At 27.4% G+C, this 16302-nt stretch overlaps 1 protein-coding gene across 1 annotated transcript in view; it reads left to right on the top strand.

Moving 5' to 3' along the window:
- Positions 1-16302, top strand: part of LOC117170013 — a 53795-nt gene that overhangs the window by 6372 nt on the left and 31121 nt on the right. The window contains exon 2 of the mRNA XM_033356528.1: positions 3854-3916. Within this exon, the coding sequence (XP_033212419.1) occupies positions 3854-3916 (63 nt within the window). The remainder of the gene's footprint in view (positions 1-3853; positions 3917-16302) is intronic.

Here is a 16302-nt window from a genome sequence, read left to right as displayed (position 1 = left end):
TTTCTAAATCTGGGTTGAGAATTTTTTTCTAGATTATTTCTATGTTAAGAAAGATGACATACTGAATAAATTGTTCAAACCACAATTTATGAAGATAATTTTAATCAATACCAAAAACGGTTGATTAAAATCAGAACGAAGTCAGGAAAACTTTTTCGTCCCCCAAGAGTGTAAAAAAATTTAAATTCTCTGCAAACAAGAAATATTTAAAATTTTTTTTGTCGAGAATGGGTAATAAAGCTGCATATCTTTGAATTTCTGATTAATTATATATATTTTTGATAACAATGCGCTAGTTTTCTGCGTTGCATAATTTTAAATTCAAGAATTGTTTATTTTCGAACCACCCTGATAATAATTAATTTTTATATTATGAAATGTTTAAAAAATTTAATATTAACGAGTCAAAAGAAGTTACCCTCTACTACATTTTACATAATTTCTCCCCCATTTGAACGGGTTTCCTTGCTGCAATTTTTTTCCTTCCTAATACTTTTTAATAACACTCCATGCACCTTTATCCTTTAACCATTACCTTTGAAAATTTTAAAATGCTAGTGAATGAAGCCGGCCTCATTCAGACTCTTAATTTGAATCGCATAGAAGCTCCCAATGGTAAATTTTTCATTTAACTTTTACGAACACAAAGAAAATCTCGATTCTCAGCTTTTTGGATATAAAAAATGTGCAATTAATTTCGTTAGCATTATTTTTGAAATTTTAGCTTCTCTCCATGCTATTGTAAGGATTCCTTAGATTTTTGTTATTCTCTCCCTCGCCCCCTTCTGACGTAAGATTTTATATTTTCAACACAGTATATCGAGAATATATTAATTATTTTAAATAAAAAATAGATTTGGAAAGATTTTAAGGAATTTGAAAAGTAATTTAAGAAATTTTGAAGAATTTCTGGGGATTCCAATGATATTTTAAATATTTAAAGGGATTTTATTAGATTCGAAATATTTTATAGGATTTCAAAAGATTTTAAGACAATTTTGTGGATTTTCAGAGATTTGAAAAAGTTTTGAGGAATTCACAGAATTTCAAAGGATTTTGAGAGATTTCCAAATTTTCGAAAGTACATAGGGGAAACCACCCTACAGTGGATAATCATTAATTAAGAGCACAAGTGAAATAAAAATAATGAATTTCAATTTTAAGTTAATAAAACTCATTAAGTGTATTCACTATTAAATTAATTTAATTAATTATTTTACATACACTATCAATATTAATTATTGATTATCCACTTCAGGGGCGTTTCCCCTATCTACGGATTTTAGAGGATTTTGTAAGATTTCAAAAGATCTAACAGAATTTCAAAGGATTTCCAAATATTAAAAAGAATTATTTGAGAGATTTCGAGGAATTGTAGTGGTTTTTAAGAGATTCCTGCGGACTTTAAAGCTTTCAATAATTTCAAAGAGATTTCAATCAGGCCAATGCATCACGTAATATTTTTTGTATATCGGATTTTTGAAAATTTGAAAATTCAAAATGATGTATCTAATATGGTGGAAAAAAAAGAATAAGTCGCGTGGCTTTAAAATATGTCTGCGATTTTGAATTTAAAAATTTCGACTGAATTCGTTGCAAGCGACCTAGAAAACCCACCAGAACCCATTTTAATGCCACCTAACCTTGTTTAAAATTTATTATCCGCCATATTGCATCCGCCGTTTTAAATATTAAAAATGTCTTAATTTTCTTATTTCTTCTCCGCTATATTGGATATGCTATTTTAACTTTTAGAATTTTGACTTTTGATTCGCAATTAGGAAGCCCAAAAACACGCAAAAACCTATTTTTAATAAGACATCAGACCAATTTATTAATTTGCTGACCATTGTATGTAATCCGCCACTTTGAATGTTACAATTTTGATTTAAAATTCGTAATCGGTGACCAAAAAAAAACCCCGAAAATGCACTTTGAAGATTCGTAGAATTAGCAACCCAAAAAACTGCTTGTACGTTATTTTCAGCTGATTTCACTATTGTTGATTTTATTTGTTTACTCTATTTATTTGTATTTTAGTATTCCGTTAAAAACAAAATGTTTTCATGAGCAAAAGTTACTGTATTGTAAAATATTAATCAAAAATTCTATTTTGTCAAACGGTAAAAATGGACCATTTTCCAATTTTTTTTCATCATATTATTTAAATTGAAATAATTATTTTTAAAAACCAAAACTTTTTCGTTAAGGTTTATAGGTTCTTGTCCTATCCAAACTTTGGCCTCAATTTTGGTTTATTAACCCTGCCCTTTATTTAATTATGCTGGAAAATTTGCGTTAGTATCAAGCTTTTCTTTTAGTCTTGAATTAAAATTTAAAAAAATTCTCAAAAATCGCTATTCGGAGGTTTGGTATTTTGTTACGACCAAATTGAAGTTGGTTTCTTTAGCAGCGCTAAATTTTAAGTTTAAAGTACTTCTTAAATTAAATTTTCTTTACAAAAATGTAAAAAATGTTTGACCAATGAGTTTTTTAAAGAATGTGTTTCTCTTAGTTTAAACAAATTTTATTTAATGCACCAAGAGAATTACAAGAACGATTTTGAAAATTTTAAAACAATTCGTTTTGATTTAATTTTCTGCACAAATTAATTCACTAATTAAAAATTTACTGATTATTAATAATTAATAACTTATACTATCAACTTTTTTATTTTTTAATAATTAATAACTAAAATCAATAGCTTCTGTAAGTTAAGTGACACGTAAAAACAAAAAATTGTAAATGTTTCAAAATTAAATTTTTCATACTTCAGGATCAAGATATCAAAAGGGGTTCAAATTTTAAATAGAACAAGCAAAAATTAAGCGTTTGTGGAAAGCTTCGATTTTTAAAAATAATTATTTTTAATGAAAAAAGACAGCAAAAATAAAGATAAATTATTAAAAAAACCTACATGAACCAATTTTAATTTAGAAGTGTTTAATTTTAGGATTTTCTGGTTATTTGAGGTTTCTTGTTTTCCCAAGAAATTTTTTATTTAGCTTAAATCATCGCTTGAGTCGTTTTTTGAGTAAATTCCATTTCTTTAATTGCAAATTTAAAAATTCGCCTATACGATTCTGCTGAAAGTTAATTTAAATATTTTCTTTTCGCAATTTTGTATTTAATTTGTTATATGTTGTTGTGTACAGTTTAAAGGTACTTAGAAATTTATTTTAAAAGTTAAGCTTATGAATGGGTTTACTTAATAATTTTTTATTTTATTCTCATACACACTTGCCGTAAAAATAAAGATTTACTTGTGCCAACTAAATCTAAAATGTAACTAAAGTTTTTGTTGAATAAAACTCTTATTTTTAAAGTGTAAGTGGTGAATGATTACAAAAATGGTATATTTTTTATTTTATTACTAAAATTCAAAATGCAAAATTTTTTGGTAGATCTCCACTTTTAAAATATGGTGAATCAAATAATATAGAAAATTTTAATCAAATTGACCCAGTTAACTTTAATTCTTCCGAAAATACTTTCAAAATTTATTTGTTATGTTTTTAAAACTAAAAAAAAATTAAAAACTATCAATCTGCAAATTCTGAAGAAATCTATATAAATTAAAAAATAAATAGGGTCACTAAGTTTGAATTTACTGGAATTTTTTGTAATGATTACAGGCCCTTTTGCAAATTGCATAAAACTTCCTAAAATAATATAAAATTTTCTGTAAAATCTATTAAAAATGTTTAAAGCTTAATATAAAAAACTAATTTGTTAATTTTTTTTAGTTAATGGTGCTCTTCAAAAACAGGACAGTATAATAGTTTAAAAAGTGGTATCTGTATACTGCGGAGATTTTCACACTTATCTCTACCAAGGGAAATTCTTTATAAAGGTGGCAGAAAAGAGTTGAGTTTATTTATGGGAAGAGTGAATGGAGAGGATCGCGTTGAAAGGGGTGAGCATACAAGAAATAGAGCGAACAGGATCATCCCTCTGATACCCTTCGGACATACGCCATGTTCCCTGAAGAATGTACTTACTTTCGTCCGGCAAACATTTTCTAAAGTCTAAAGAAGAACAAGTGCGAAAGAAAACAAGAAATGCTGAGAGATCCGATTTCCTTCCGAGAGTAAAAATCGAAACCTTTTACTCGAAGAAATATTTTTCTTTAAATGAAATTTCAATGACTTTCATTGTTTGCTTTGATCTCTAGAGCGAAATTGAAATTAATAATAGTTTTGAGAATCAATATAAAATAAGCGGTAAAATAAGATCTAGATAGAAAATCTTTTTTTAAGCTGCTGAAAATTCTAAATGCAAAAGCTTTAGATCCTCCGAGACAGAGCTCGGAAAACTAAGCGACAGTCCCTGAAAATTTAGTAGGCAAGAACTTTATATTCACTCAGGGCAGAAATTCGAATTCTGAACGACAGTCGCTGAACATTGAAAACGCGATAACTCAACGAAAAAATGCTTTTTTGAAATTATTAATATAAAATATTTATTTTTTATAATTTAAACAATGGCACTCTCTAAGGATTTGCAACTCTACCGAAACTCGTATATTCTTCCGCGCGCACTAACCAACTGAGCTATCAAACCACTTGGATCTTGGTTACAAAATCTCGGTCAAGTACTTTGAGGTAGGATCGTATTAAATCGTAAGGTAAGCCTTAATCATCTCGAAACTAAAAGTTATTAAATTGAAAATCTTCCAGAGAATTCAGTAGACAATTTTTTGTTTAGAAAGAATTCAGAATTGAATTTCAATTATTTCAAAAAGGACTCGATGCTTTTTTTCTGTAAATATTTCAAAAGTTTACAAACTATCTGAAATTAATATACAATCAGAAAAATTCAATTGCAAAAATGCTTGAATAACTTTGACGATCACAAATGATTCTTGGATATGCAAAAACTTTCATAAACGTTCACTGCGCATCTATAGTTTTCAGTAACTGTAGACGGAATTCTATAAACCCATAATCAATTTTTCGATTACCTAATTTCTAAATTCAGTTTCACAAATCATATGAAAAGCCATTTACAAACAAATTTGATAGTCTGTTAAACTCTAGAGAAATGTTGATCATTTATCAAAAAGGATCGCTTGGTTTTAAAAATATATAAATTACTATTAACAGAAAAAATAAATTAAAACAATTTTTTGAATGTCTTCTACAAAAATACTATGAGCTGCTGTCCCCACAGAAAAAGAAAATTCTGAGAATGATATTTACATAAATGTTGTTCGAAGGTTAGAAGATATGATCCATTACACTTACAACAAACTTCTGCGTTTTTTTCACAGCCTCATCAAATTTTCAAATCTAACAATTTTATACGAATGTACTTTTTATTCGCTATAACGATCAAGACTGTACCAAACAAGATTTTAAATAAAAATTAATATGAGTAAAGAGAAAAACAATCGTGAATCTTAAAGTTCTTTATTTATAGAAAATAATGATTAATTATAAAAATAAAGTTTCGGGTTTCCTCTCGTGCGTAAACACAAATACAAATTTCTAAAAATAATTACAATATTCCAATTTCTATACCTTACTGTAGTTCACAATACTTTATTGTGATTGATGATATCATAAATTGTTTAGAAAGGTCCCTTTTATTCAAGAGCATAATGAGAAAAATTAATTTTCTCAACATGAGATGCTTCGGAATACAAGATGATAGTTTACGTGAGCGAAATTGTAGAACTCGGCAAAATTTGACGATGAGAAAATTGGAAAAAAGGAATCCTCTGAGCTCCTTTCATGGCGTCTCAAAAGATACGGAATTCAATTAACAATTTAAACCTAATTATTGGTTTTTTCATTTTTTTCATAGATCCTCACGAATGAATAAATCAAAAGATTTTATATGTATTTGAAAATAATTTTTTATTATTTAAACTATTGTTTGTAAATTTAAACAATTTTATTTGCACAGAATATTTATATTTGAATTGTTTATTTAGTGATTAAACAATTCAGTTTTCTTTGAACCTAAGTTTGTAACGGATGTAAATTGAAAATCGAACCTTGTTGCTAATTTCTTGAAATTTGTTTACATTCTCATCATTTATGATTGAGAAAGTATTAGAATTGTCTGATATTTGACACCAATGTTTTTCAACGGATCTCCACGTTTTAAAGCACCCTGAATACGAAAATCAAGTTTTTACGATGGCGTCTGTCTGTCCGTCCGTCCGGCCGTCCGTCCGTAAGCACAACTATCGAAAAAATAAACGAATCAAATCCATCTTTGGAAAACTTTGTTTAGGTCCTAAAAGAAAGGACAAGTTCGTTAACCAGATATTTTTGATAATAATTCAAAAAGTGAGCTCATTTTGAAAATTGTTGAGACCACTTTTTTCTGAATTTAAAAATTCTATGTACGGATATTTATAGTATTAAAAAGGACAAACAATTTATCCTAATGACTTTTTTGGCAAAAAGAAAATTCTCAGTTATAGCATTTTCAAAATTTTTTTAATCAAACCAAAATCAAAATTTGAAGCCAAAAACCCACGATATGAAAAAAGTCAAGAGAAGAAAAACATTTGAATTTGAATGCCCTACAAAATCATCATAACAGATTTTTGGATTTTCTTCAAAAGTCGAAAATTCAAATTTTTATTGCACAAAAAATAATGAAAAATAACAAATGCCATTTTGTAGTCAAACTATGTAGGATACGAAAAAATATGAATTAACCAAAATTTTTATCCCAAAAACGATCCACAATTTCGTTAAAAATCACTTCTTGTTAGGACTCGTAATTTTTGTTTTATTCGTGAAAAATAACATTGAAAATAAAAAAAATGGTTGAAACATTAAAAAAAAATTAAAATCTTTTATTAATAAAAATTAATGATATTTTCTTAATTCTGTAGTCTGATTAATAAATGTAATCACCTATTTATAAATACATTCGTTATCTTTAATTGCTACTGTTTATTCAAAAATGTATTTTAAGATATTCAGAAATACCTGTAGGTTTCCACATTTATTAATATAGTCCTAGCATTCAGAAAATAATATTAACTTCCAATATTATGAAAAAAAATTTTTAAGCAAATAAAACTATTATCCTTTATTAGTTGGAGGTTAAAAATCTAAAGAATAAGAGAAAATAATAGAATTTTGTTGACAAAGTAGAAGAAAAAACAACGTGTTTCTAGCATTTGCCTAGCAAATTCTAGAAACACGTTGTTAATTAAACATTGTTTGAACAGTAAGAAGTAACTTGGAGAAAGTCCGATTTTTTCTAGCCTCTTCCGTTAAATTTATATGTAGATTTAAACAAAAATAAATTTTCAACCAATAAAGGATGAAACTTGCTAAGGGGGTTGGGATTAAAAATGAATTGTGAATATATATTCCTTGAAGATTTTTCATGAGTTCATAAAAGTCTTGCTTATACGTAATTATACATTTTCCATACAAAGTCCTAAAAAAATGCATTTTTTTTTGGTTTTGGGCCACCCTAATGTGCTGCATTATGTTTATTACATAATTTACTATTATTAAAAATTATTAGCTTTAATTTTATTATTGGCTTACAACATAAATTATGTATAATATGTAATCATTTTTTGGGGAAAGTATGATCATAAAATAGAGCTGTTATTATGTGGGAACTTCAGGAGATATATTTTTTACAAAAACTTTTGTTCTTATATGTTGGTTAGTACAGACATGTAACTCATTTACAGGGTTGGTAAAGCTCACGATCTCGAAATACGAAAAAGCTTACGAGCTCTTATTGGTTGTTTTTTTTTGTGGCGAACCCGTCGATTACTGCTCCCTTTCATCGATTTTATTTTCTAACCTTTTGTTCGGACTTTAGTAGTATAATATTTTATCCTCAAACATAAATCAGGTATTTAATTGACTTTCAACAAAAATCAGCCAAATTGAAATTTTTTAAAAGAATTTTTATTTATTTACAATTAGAAATTACAAACATTTTAGTTTCAGTTAAAAGAAAAAAAATTTAATACAAATTAAATTTAACTAAAAATTGTGAAGAAATGAACTCTGGTCTTTGAGCATTGAACGAAGACAGACAATTTCCGAAATCCGGTAGGAAATTATTTCTTGAAGGGAAAATGGAATAGGAAGTTGAGTGGAAGACAATGTAATGTTCGAACTAATCCCTTACTGCATTACCAGCTCATCTCTGAAGACTGAAAGTTCCAGCTTTACTCTGGAGATAATTTATTTGGCCTCCTTACTTTCCATCTCCTCTAATAAATCTACTTTCAGTTTTTATAATTTACTAAAAGTTTTTATTCTTGGTACATTTTACGAAAGTAAATTGTAATTACAAGAACATTGACATCTAAATTAAAATTTGTGAAATTTCGAAACAGGTGGTGGTAAAAATTTCTTTTACGATTGTGCATGCATATCGCCCGGACATTTTTTCGAATACACAAAAAAATAAACCCATTTCTTTGTTTTGAACAAAATCGCATTTAGAGGTCTCTCAAGTTCCATGAAATTTAACAGATATTTACGAAAAAAAAAAAAAGACGTTTTTGTACATTTTATTTAGAATCGTCAATATTAGAAAAATCGATTTGAAACTCAACTTTTCTATTTACATTTAGCTAAAGAATACGATTAGGATATTCATTTTTACATATCACCTCCATAAGTTAAAAAGTCGTGATATTTTTTAAAATGTTCCACTTTTTGTCGAATTTTTAATTAGAGTAAGGTCATACTTAATTAATATTACTAAAAGTAATTGTTTTCACAATTTATTACATTATGGTTAATAATATTATCTTAATACAATGCTAAAAATTGCAGTTTTTAAAAAAATTTTCCACTTTTTGTCCAATTCCGAATTAGAGTGAGGTGAATAACTAATTAAAGATAAAAACAGTAATTGTTAAAACAATTTATTATTATTTTTAATAATATTTAAATTAAATAAGGATAGAAAGTTGCAGTTTTAAATCAAATTTTCAAATATTTTCTTACTTTTCACTTGATGTGAATTACTAATTAATTCAATTTAGTTAAAATAATTATTCAAACTATTATTAATCCTAAAAAGTTACGGGTTTTCTTAACTTTTGATCGTTATGTCTACTTTTCACTTAGTGACGTCAAACTTTATACAAGTTGACAAACGCGCTTATTTAAACAATTGCTTATTGTTTATAACTTTCTTTTTTATAGAAATGCTAGAAAGTTCCTTTTTCTGAAATATTTAGTTTTTCTTTGACTTCTTACTTAAGAAAAATAATAAGTGAACCTTGAAATTAAATTATTTCTTGAAAAAGAAAGATCTTACTCCATCTTCACTTCATTGGGAATCGAACAACTAAACTTCTGATTTCCGGTCAGGTGCCTTTCCAATTAAGCTATTAGAGGGATCAGACTAAGAACTCTTAATTCAAGAACATAACGCCAATTTTTAGCTAGGTGTTAATGGTACAATTGACTTAAAAAAGGAAGAGATTGTTTAAAATATGATTCTCTCAAATGTTTATTTATTACTTCTTTAAAACTAAAAAAGCAAAGCAAAGTGAAACTTTAAAAAAAATCCACAACTTTCTTGCATTTACTAAGAGAAGATAGTTATAAACAATCACAAAAAAGGATTTAACAACTGTTTTCGTTGAACTTACATTGATTATTACTATACTAAGTGAAGTGGACGAAAGGTTCAAAATTTCAGAAAAAAATCCCGCAAATACCTAGCATGAATGTAGGAGAAGGTTATATACCATGCTAATTTGTTTAAGCTATTAGATTACCAGACAATTAAAAAAACGCAATTCCTAGCATTATTTGAAGAGAATATTGTTAACAATGATAATAAATTATTTAAATAATTATTAATGTCAAGTTGAGAAAAAGTTTAGAAAAAAATTGCAACTGTCTGTCATTCCTATAGGAGAAGATAGTTATGAATAATATTTATTTGTTAAACAATTGTTTTTGCTAAATTGAATTAAATTTCAACTTATTCCAAGTGAAAAGTGGACAAAACGTGAAAATTTCAGAGAAAACTGCAGTTTCTGGCATTATTCATTATTATTATTATTATTCATTATTATACATTGTATAAACAATTATGTTTTTAAAAATAAATTAACTATTACCTTTCTCTTAGTGAAAATTTGATAAGAAGTTGAACATTTTTGAAAGTATCGCGACTTTCTATCTCTATTCGAAGAGAAAAATGGCTAAAAACAACAATGAATTGTTTAAACAAATTATATGAACATCTAATTAGCAGTATAAAGCAGTATTTTATGTATGAGAAACAATTTGCTTAAAAAAGACGCAAAAAGTCCTGATTACCGATAAAGATTCGCAAGACCCATTTTTTCACTTATGGGGTTTTCTTGAGACCCTTACAAGCATACCTGTAGGGGTGGCATTTAAAAAGTAATATTTTATCCGTATTCTATGGCTGATTTTGAAGAGAAGCTTTGAGTTTTAACTTGAGTCACCTAATATTGACGATTTTGTATAAAATTTACAAAAACATATTTTTTTCTTATGGGAAATATGTGTTAAAGTTCATGGGACTTGAACGACCTCTAAATATATTTTTTCTAAATGAAAAAAAGGTTTATTTTTATGTGAATTAGAAGAAATTGGCAGGCATATGCATGAAAGTTCGAACACATGTCCAATGCATGTTTGGACCACCTTAAAATATATTTACTCTAGAAACCATTTTAAATTAAAGAATTTCACGTGGCGCTGAAAATCCAAAAAATTGAAATGGCTAAAAAATAGGTGAAAATGCCACATTGTTTATGGCACATTATTAAATTTTCTTTACTTACATCGTTAACATATATTTTGGAAATTCTTTCGTTTCCAATCATGATTATGGTGCGAATGCCCAAAAATAGTGTCCGAATGTTATCCAATTCGGTTAATATTTACTCTCGCACCAGGCACGTAAAGTTTTCCCACAAGACCGGTAAATATTAAATTTGAGCTTCACTAAAGATTTTTTCTTTATATCATGTTATTTTATTTTTCTTCCCTTTGTGAAGTGGTAAATTATAATGAAAGAAAAAGATTTAGACTACTGAAAAAATGTCTGCTATTAACGGACCACTTTATCTTTGAAACACATCCTTTTCCCAATCCTAGAAAAGGTTTTCTGCTCCATGAGGCAAATGATTCAATAATTTATTATTCTCACGCCACTGGGAGTTTCCGAGTTCATCTTGTCGTTCCACTTCACAACGATCTTGTTCTAATGCTCTTTTCTCATAAAAAGCTCTTTTGCATCAATAGGAAAAGTTATCTTATGGATGAAGCAACTTTTTACAGTGTCTCGCTTTTAATTTATTTTAGGAGAAAAACAGCCAATTGATTTTGAAATACGTGTAGTGTGGGAGCTTTTAAAACTTTTACACAAATAAGCCATATGAAACGACTTGTACGTTCGAATGATATTTTTGGGCTTTCAAAGAAAATTATTGTAGTTTTAATTTCAAGCGATTTATTTTTAAATTTATAATCGATTTGCGAATTAATTTTGAGAACGTTTTCTTGGCGTTTGATTTAACAGTTTATAACACTGCAAACACAGGAAAAATTGGTAAGGTGATCCACCGGAAAAGTCTTCGAGTTGCAACAATTTGTTGACCTCAAACTCAGTTTCGGTTGGCTGTTACCCTGCCTCACCGATTACCTGCAACGTTTTTCGTCCTCAGTTTTTTCTGCGAACCTATTATTCTCTAAACAGTTGTCCTTGTACAGATAAAAACAAAGGATAAATGGTGATTAAGGTTCTGTTTGTGATAATAAAAAGCAAATAATAAAATTCGATTCTACATATGTATAAGAAAAGCTTGGGAATATTTTTTCGCGGCATGACAAGTGCATACAAAATGTATCATGCAATTACAGTATTCGTGGAAAGCCTCCAGCAAATAAATTATTCTGCTTTTCTCTGAGTAATAAGATTGTTCAAAGGACAATTGAATTCAATATTGTTAAGTACTTTACAACTTTATTTCTCGCTTACTATTTGAAGACTGGAATCAAAATAATTCTACCCTCCATGTAGAACATAATTTCCTACATTCCATGTTTTATTGTTCAAAAGGAATGTACTATATTAAACTATTTTGAAAAAATTACTCACTGAGCTTCAGATATAAGAAAGGTTTTGATAATAAGCAAAATATATTTGTCATTTAGCCATGGCTAAATCAGTATTGTTCCAAAATAGCAATTTGATAACTGCAATGTGATGTCAAAATTACTGTTCATTTTTGAAAAAAAAAAATATCCTTAAGAAAATTCTTTTTTCTTTGTTCCTTAAGGGGGAACGCCACTGTGAAAGTGTGACAATTAAGTGATTTTCATTAATTTTTTTTGTACGTATCATCTGAAAGGAAAAAACTGAAAGTCTTATTAATCTACAACAATCTTTATTGTTGTACGCAGCGACTTATTTCATTTCATTTTTTTTTGAGGAAATGGCGCTGGTTTGAAAAATGAGTCCATTCTTTGACAACTTTTTTTTTAAGGGCTTGAAAAAATATTAATTTTTAGAATTTTGAAAAACGGCTACGTACAACCTTAGCCAATATAGGTAGAAACATAAAAAAAAATTAAAATCGGTTCATTAGTTTTCGATAAATCGACGCCACCGTGTTAAAAAAAGTCGTTTTGAGAAAAACAGTGTAAAGTTTTCATTGCATGTGTGATAGCTCTAGTTGAAATAATATGTGAAATATTAATACTTACATTACACTGTCTATTCCTGGGCCATCAAATGGTTCATCTTCAGTATTTTCATCATTATTTTGAACTTTTTATATATATTTTTTTATGCATTAGCTCGATCGTCGGCGATTTTTATACGATTATTATCTCATTGCACACAGTAGTCGTGGAGTATAACTTCGTCAATTTTTAAGATTTTACGTTGAAAATTTTTCTACATATTTTTGAATATATGTATACTTTAAGAAAATACAAAAAAAATTTGATTTTTTGACCAGTCATAGTGGTGTTCCCCCTTAATAAATCTTTAAATGACAATTGCGTAAACGTGAAAAAATGTTTTGTTGCCAATGAATCAGTCTCGAAATTGTTTTAAAGCACAAAAACAATTAAGGGGCTGTACATAAATTGCATAAGGTTTTTTTTGAAGATTAAATCACGTATCCCCGTTTGTCAGGGACTGTAATTTACCCCCCCCCTTTTCTTACACAATTTTGGTAAAATAATTTTTTTTTCTTAATGAATTTATCAACCTAGTGCCTGAATTTTCAACCAACAAAGATGCTTTCTCATTTAAGAAATGTAAAAGTTTATATTTTAATAAGTTGAATTGAACGAAAAATAGAAATTTTGAACAAAATATTTTAATACTAAATAAAAAGAATTTCGAGACATTAAAAAAAATTGCATGCAAATTGTTGAATTTTTGTAGCCAAAAAACCAGATTTCTACAAAAACAGTGGAATTGTCAACATTAAAGTTGTACTTTCAAACAAGAAATTAAATTTTGAATCCAAAAGGTGATCAGGTTTCTATTGAAAAAGACGAATTCTCAACAAAATGCATACGTTTTCAAGCAAATACGGATTTTCAAGCAAATATATCAATTTATAAACAAATAGTTAAATTTTCAAATAAAAAGACTAATTTCTAACAAGAAACATAATAGCTAATATTCCAACAACAAAATATTTTAATTTGAAACCAAATACAATTGAATTTAACCAAAAATGACGAATTTTTAATAAAATACTTGAATTCTCAGTATTAAAAAACAGATTAATTTTAAGCTAAACTGTTGCATTTTTGACAACAAAATGTGATTTTTATTTAGAGTGTTGCAATTTTAAGATAAAAAACAAGTTTATAAAAAGATATGAATGCTTAAACTAAAATAACGTCAATCAAGTTATTGTTGAAATTTCAAATTAAAAAGACTGATCTATAGAATTTAGAAAATTGCGAGCATTGTTGATTTGTGAAACTAAATACATATTCTTATTAACGAATTTTATTTGAAACTAATTTCATTAGAGATGCACGTTTATTTAATTAAAAGAGATTATATTTTATATGTATGTTTCTACCCTAAGTTCATAAAAACTTAACAGGTTACGTAATTTGTGCCTGAACTCTTATTTATTTATTATTATTTCGTAAATCTATGATTATTGCGTTTAATAATAATAGTAGGCTGAGAAAGATGTTTGCTTAAGCGAATAAAAGTTTAGTTGTCCCAACCAAATTTTTTGGGTAGCTATAAACGTAACAAAATATTTTTGTGGAGCCAACCAAGTTATTTTGTTGCAGCGTTTGGCGAAACCAATCAAAAAGTTTAGTAGGCCAAACAAGAAATGTTTGTAGATTGAACAAACTTATTTGTTTAAATTAACAAAATATTTGTTATGTGCTTGAATATTTCTGCTGAACCACCTAAATTGTTGTGATTACAACAAAATTATTTGTTGTCGACCAAAGTAAACTTTAGTAGACTTAACAAAATAATTTTTTTGTGTGGAAAAATACAATTTTTTTCAAGCCACAATTATTTTCTTGAGAGAAAAATGTATTTTGTAAATAAAATGTCAAATATTTTCTGTATGAGAAAAAACCATAAGGAAGAAATGTATTGATTCAATTAAATATGTTTGATTTGAAGCTAATTCGTTTAAATAATCGCAATTAATTTTTGGAATACTTGCCCCCATAACACACAATGTTTCAGAAATATTTCTAAAATATTCAATTAATACATTCGAAATATTTCAAACAAATTTTTCAGAAATGTTCAATAAAGATTAAAATGTCCGATCCAGGTACTATAGGTTTGAATTATTTCTGCAAAATTTCAAAAGAATATTGCAATCCAACGTTGCGAGAACATTGACTGAAATATTGATGGAATGTCACACTAAAAGGTTTTAAAAGTATATGTTTCAAAGCTCGTTTCTAAATTTATTTGCAGGTTATATATATTATTTTGAGAAACGTAATATACGTTTAACTATTTTATAAAACCTTATTTTAAATTGAGGAAGAGAAATTTACGAATTTCCGTTTATTTGCCATTCTGTTTACATATACATTAAAAATAACAAAATCTAATGTTCAATGCAATAGAAATAATTTTCTTGAAACCTGAAAAATAATTACGAATATTATTAAAAATATATTTTATCAGATAGTTTAAACGGGTAAAGACGGTAAATTTATATTTTCGTATAGCCTATAAGATAATAGATACAAAAATATTTCTAAAAATACATAACTAAGTAACCTTGAGATTTATTTTTACGTCAAAATTGATATGAAAATGGGTCTTTAAAATTCAAAGTTTGTAACGAATTTTTCACCCCAATCTGACATTTTTTTATAATATATTTCAAGAATATCACATAAAAGTAATATTTGTAATTGAACAACAGAGGATAAATCTGACCATTTTGTCTGTCGTCAGGCAGTTGGATAATGTAGGAATGTCGGAGAAAAAAATTTGGGAAGGAATAATTTTTTTATTATCATATCATTATATTACCATTTTCTACTTCTAAGTCCATATTCCTGCAAGCTTTTTATCGGCTATCAAAAAAACTAATGTCAAGCTTGGTAATTCAAGTTTATCATGAACGTTTGAAGTTTTCAACATGTGAAGGAACATATGAATGTCGTTTGACGTGTTTTAATACAAAGTAACAATTTTTGACATTGAATTATTGATAACCGACAATAATCCGTCATACGCACAGTAAACAGGAATATTTTTCACTAAAGATGCTTTTCGAAACTAAAAAAATAACAGTGCGTAGGACTATGAACTTGATAGTGAAAAGATGATACGTGTTTTAATCAGTTTATAACCTGTTTGCATTGAGGAAAATATTCTTTAAACAAATTTTGACTTCTACATTATACAACTTTTTTACGAAAGTAAGACTGTTTCTCGGAGCAATGCTATTGCCTCGAGCAGAATCAGAGTTGGAATGCAGGTAAGCAAGAATGTTAAATAATTTATCATTCGTTTGTCAAATCCGATCTTTAGTTTCTAGCAAGATATATCTATCTTACTTAGCTTTATACTTATGGCAATATTTTTTTATTGACATTACATAGACTATATGACTATACAAACTTACTATTTTCACCGGTTTAGACTATCTCATGAAATATATTTCTTAATAATATTTATAATTATTCTATAGGGTTTAAGAGGAAAAGTGCCAAAATTTAAAAGACGAGGGTAGTTCAATAAGTCCTTAGAATGAAGTATAGAAACAATTTTTTTTGGGTAAATTTTTTTTTATTTTTCAACATAATCTCCTTGGAGCTCTATACA

Source organism: Belonocnema kinseyi, chromosome 3 (assembly GCF_010883055.1).
Source record: "Belonocnema kinseyi isolate 2016_QV_RU_SX_M_011 chromosome 3, B_treatae_v1, whole genome shotgun sequence".
NCBI lineage: Eukaryota > Metazoa > Arthropoda > Insecta > Hymenoptera > Cynipidae > Belonocnema > Belonocnema kinseyi.
The sequence above is the reverse complement of the archived record's forward strand: the minus strand, read 5'-3'. Positions and strand labels throughout refer to the sequence as shown.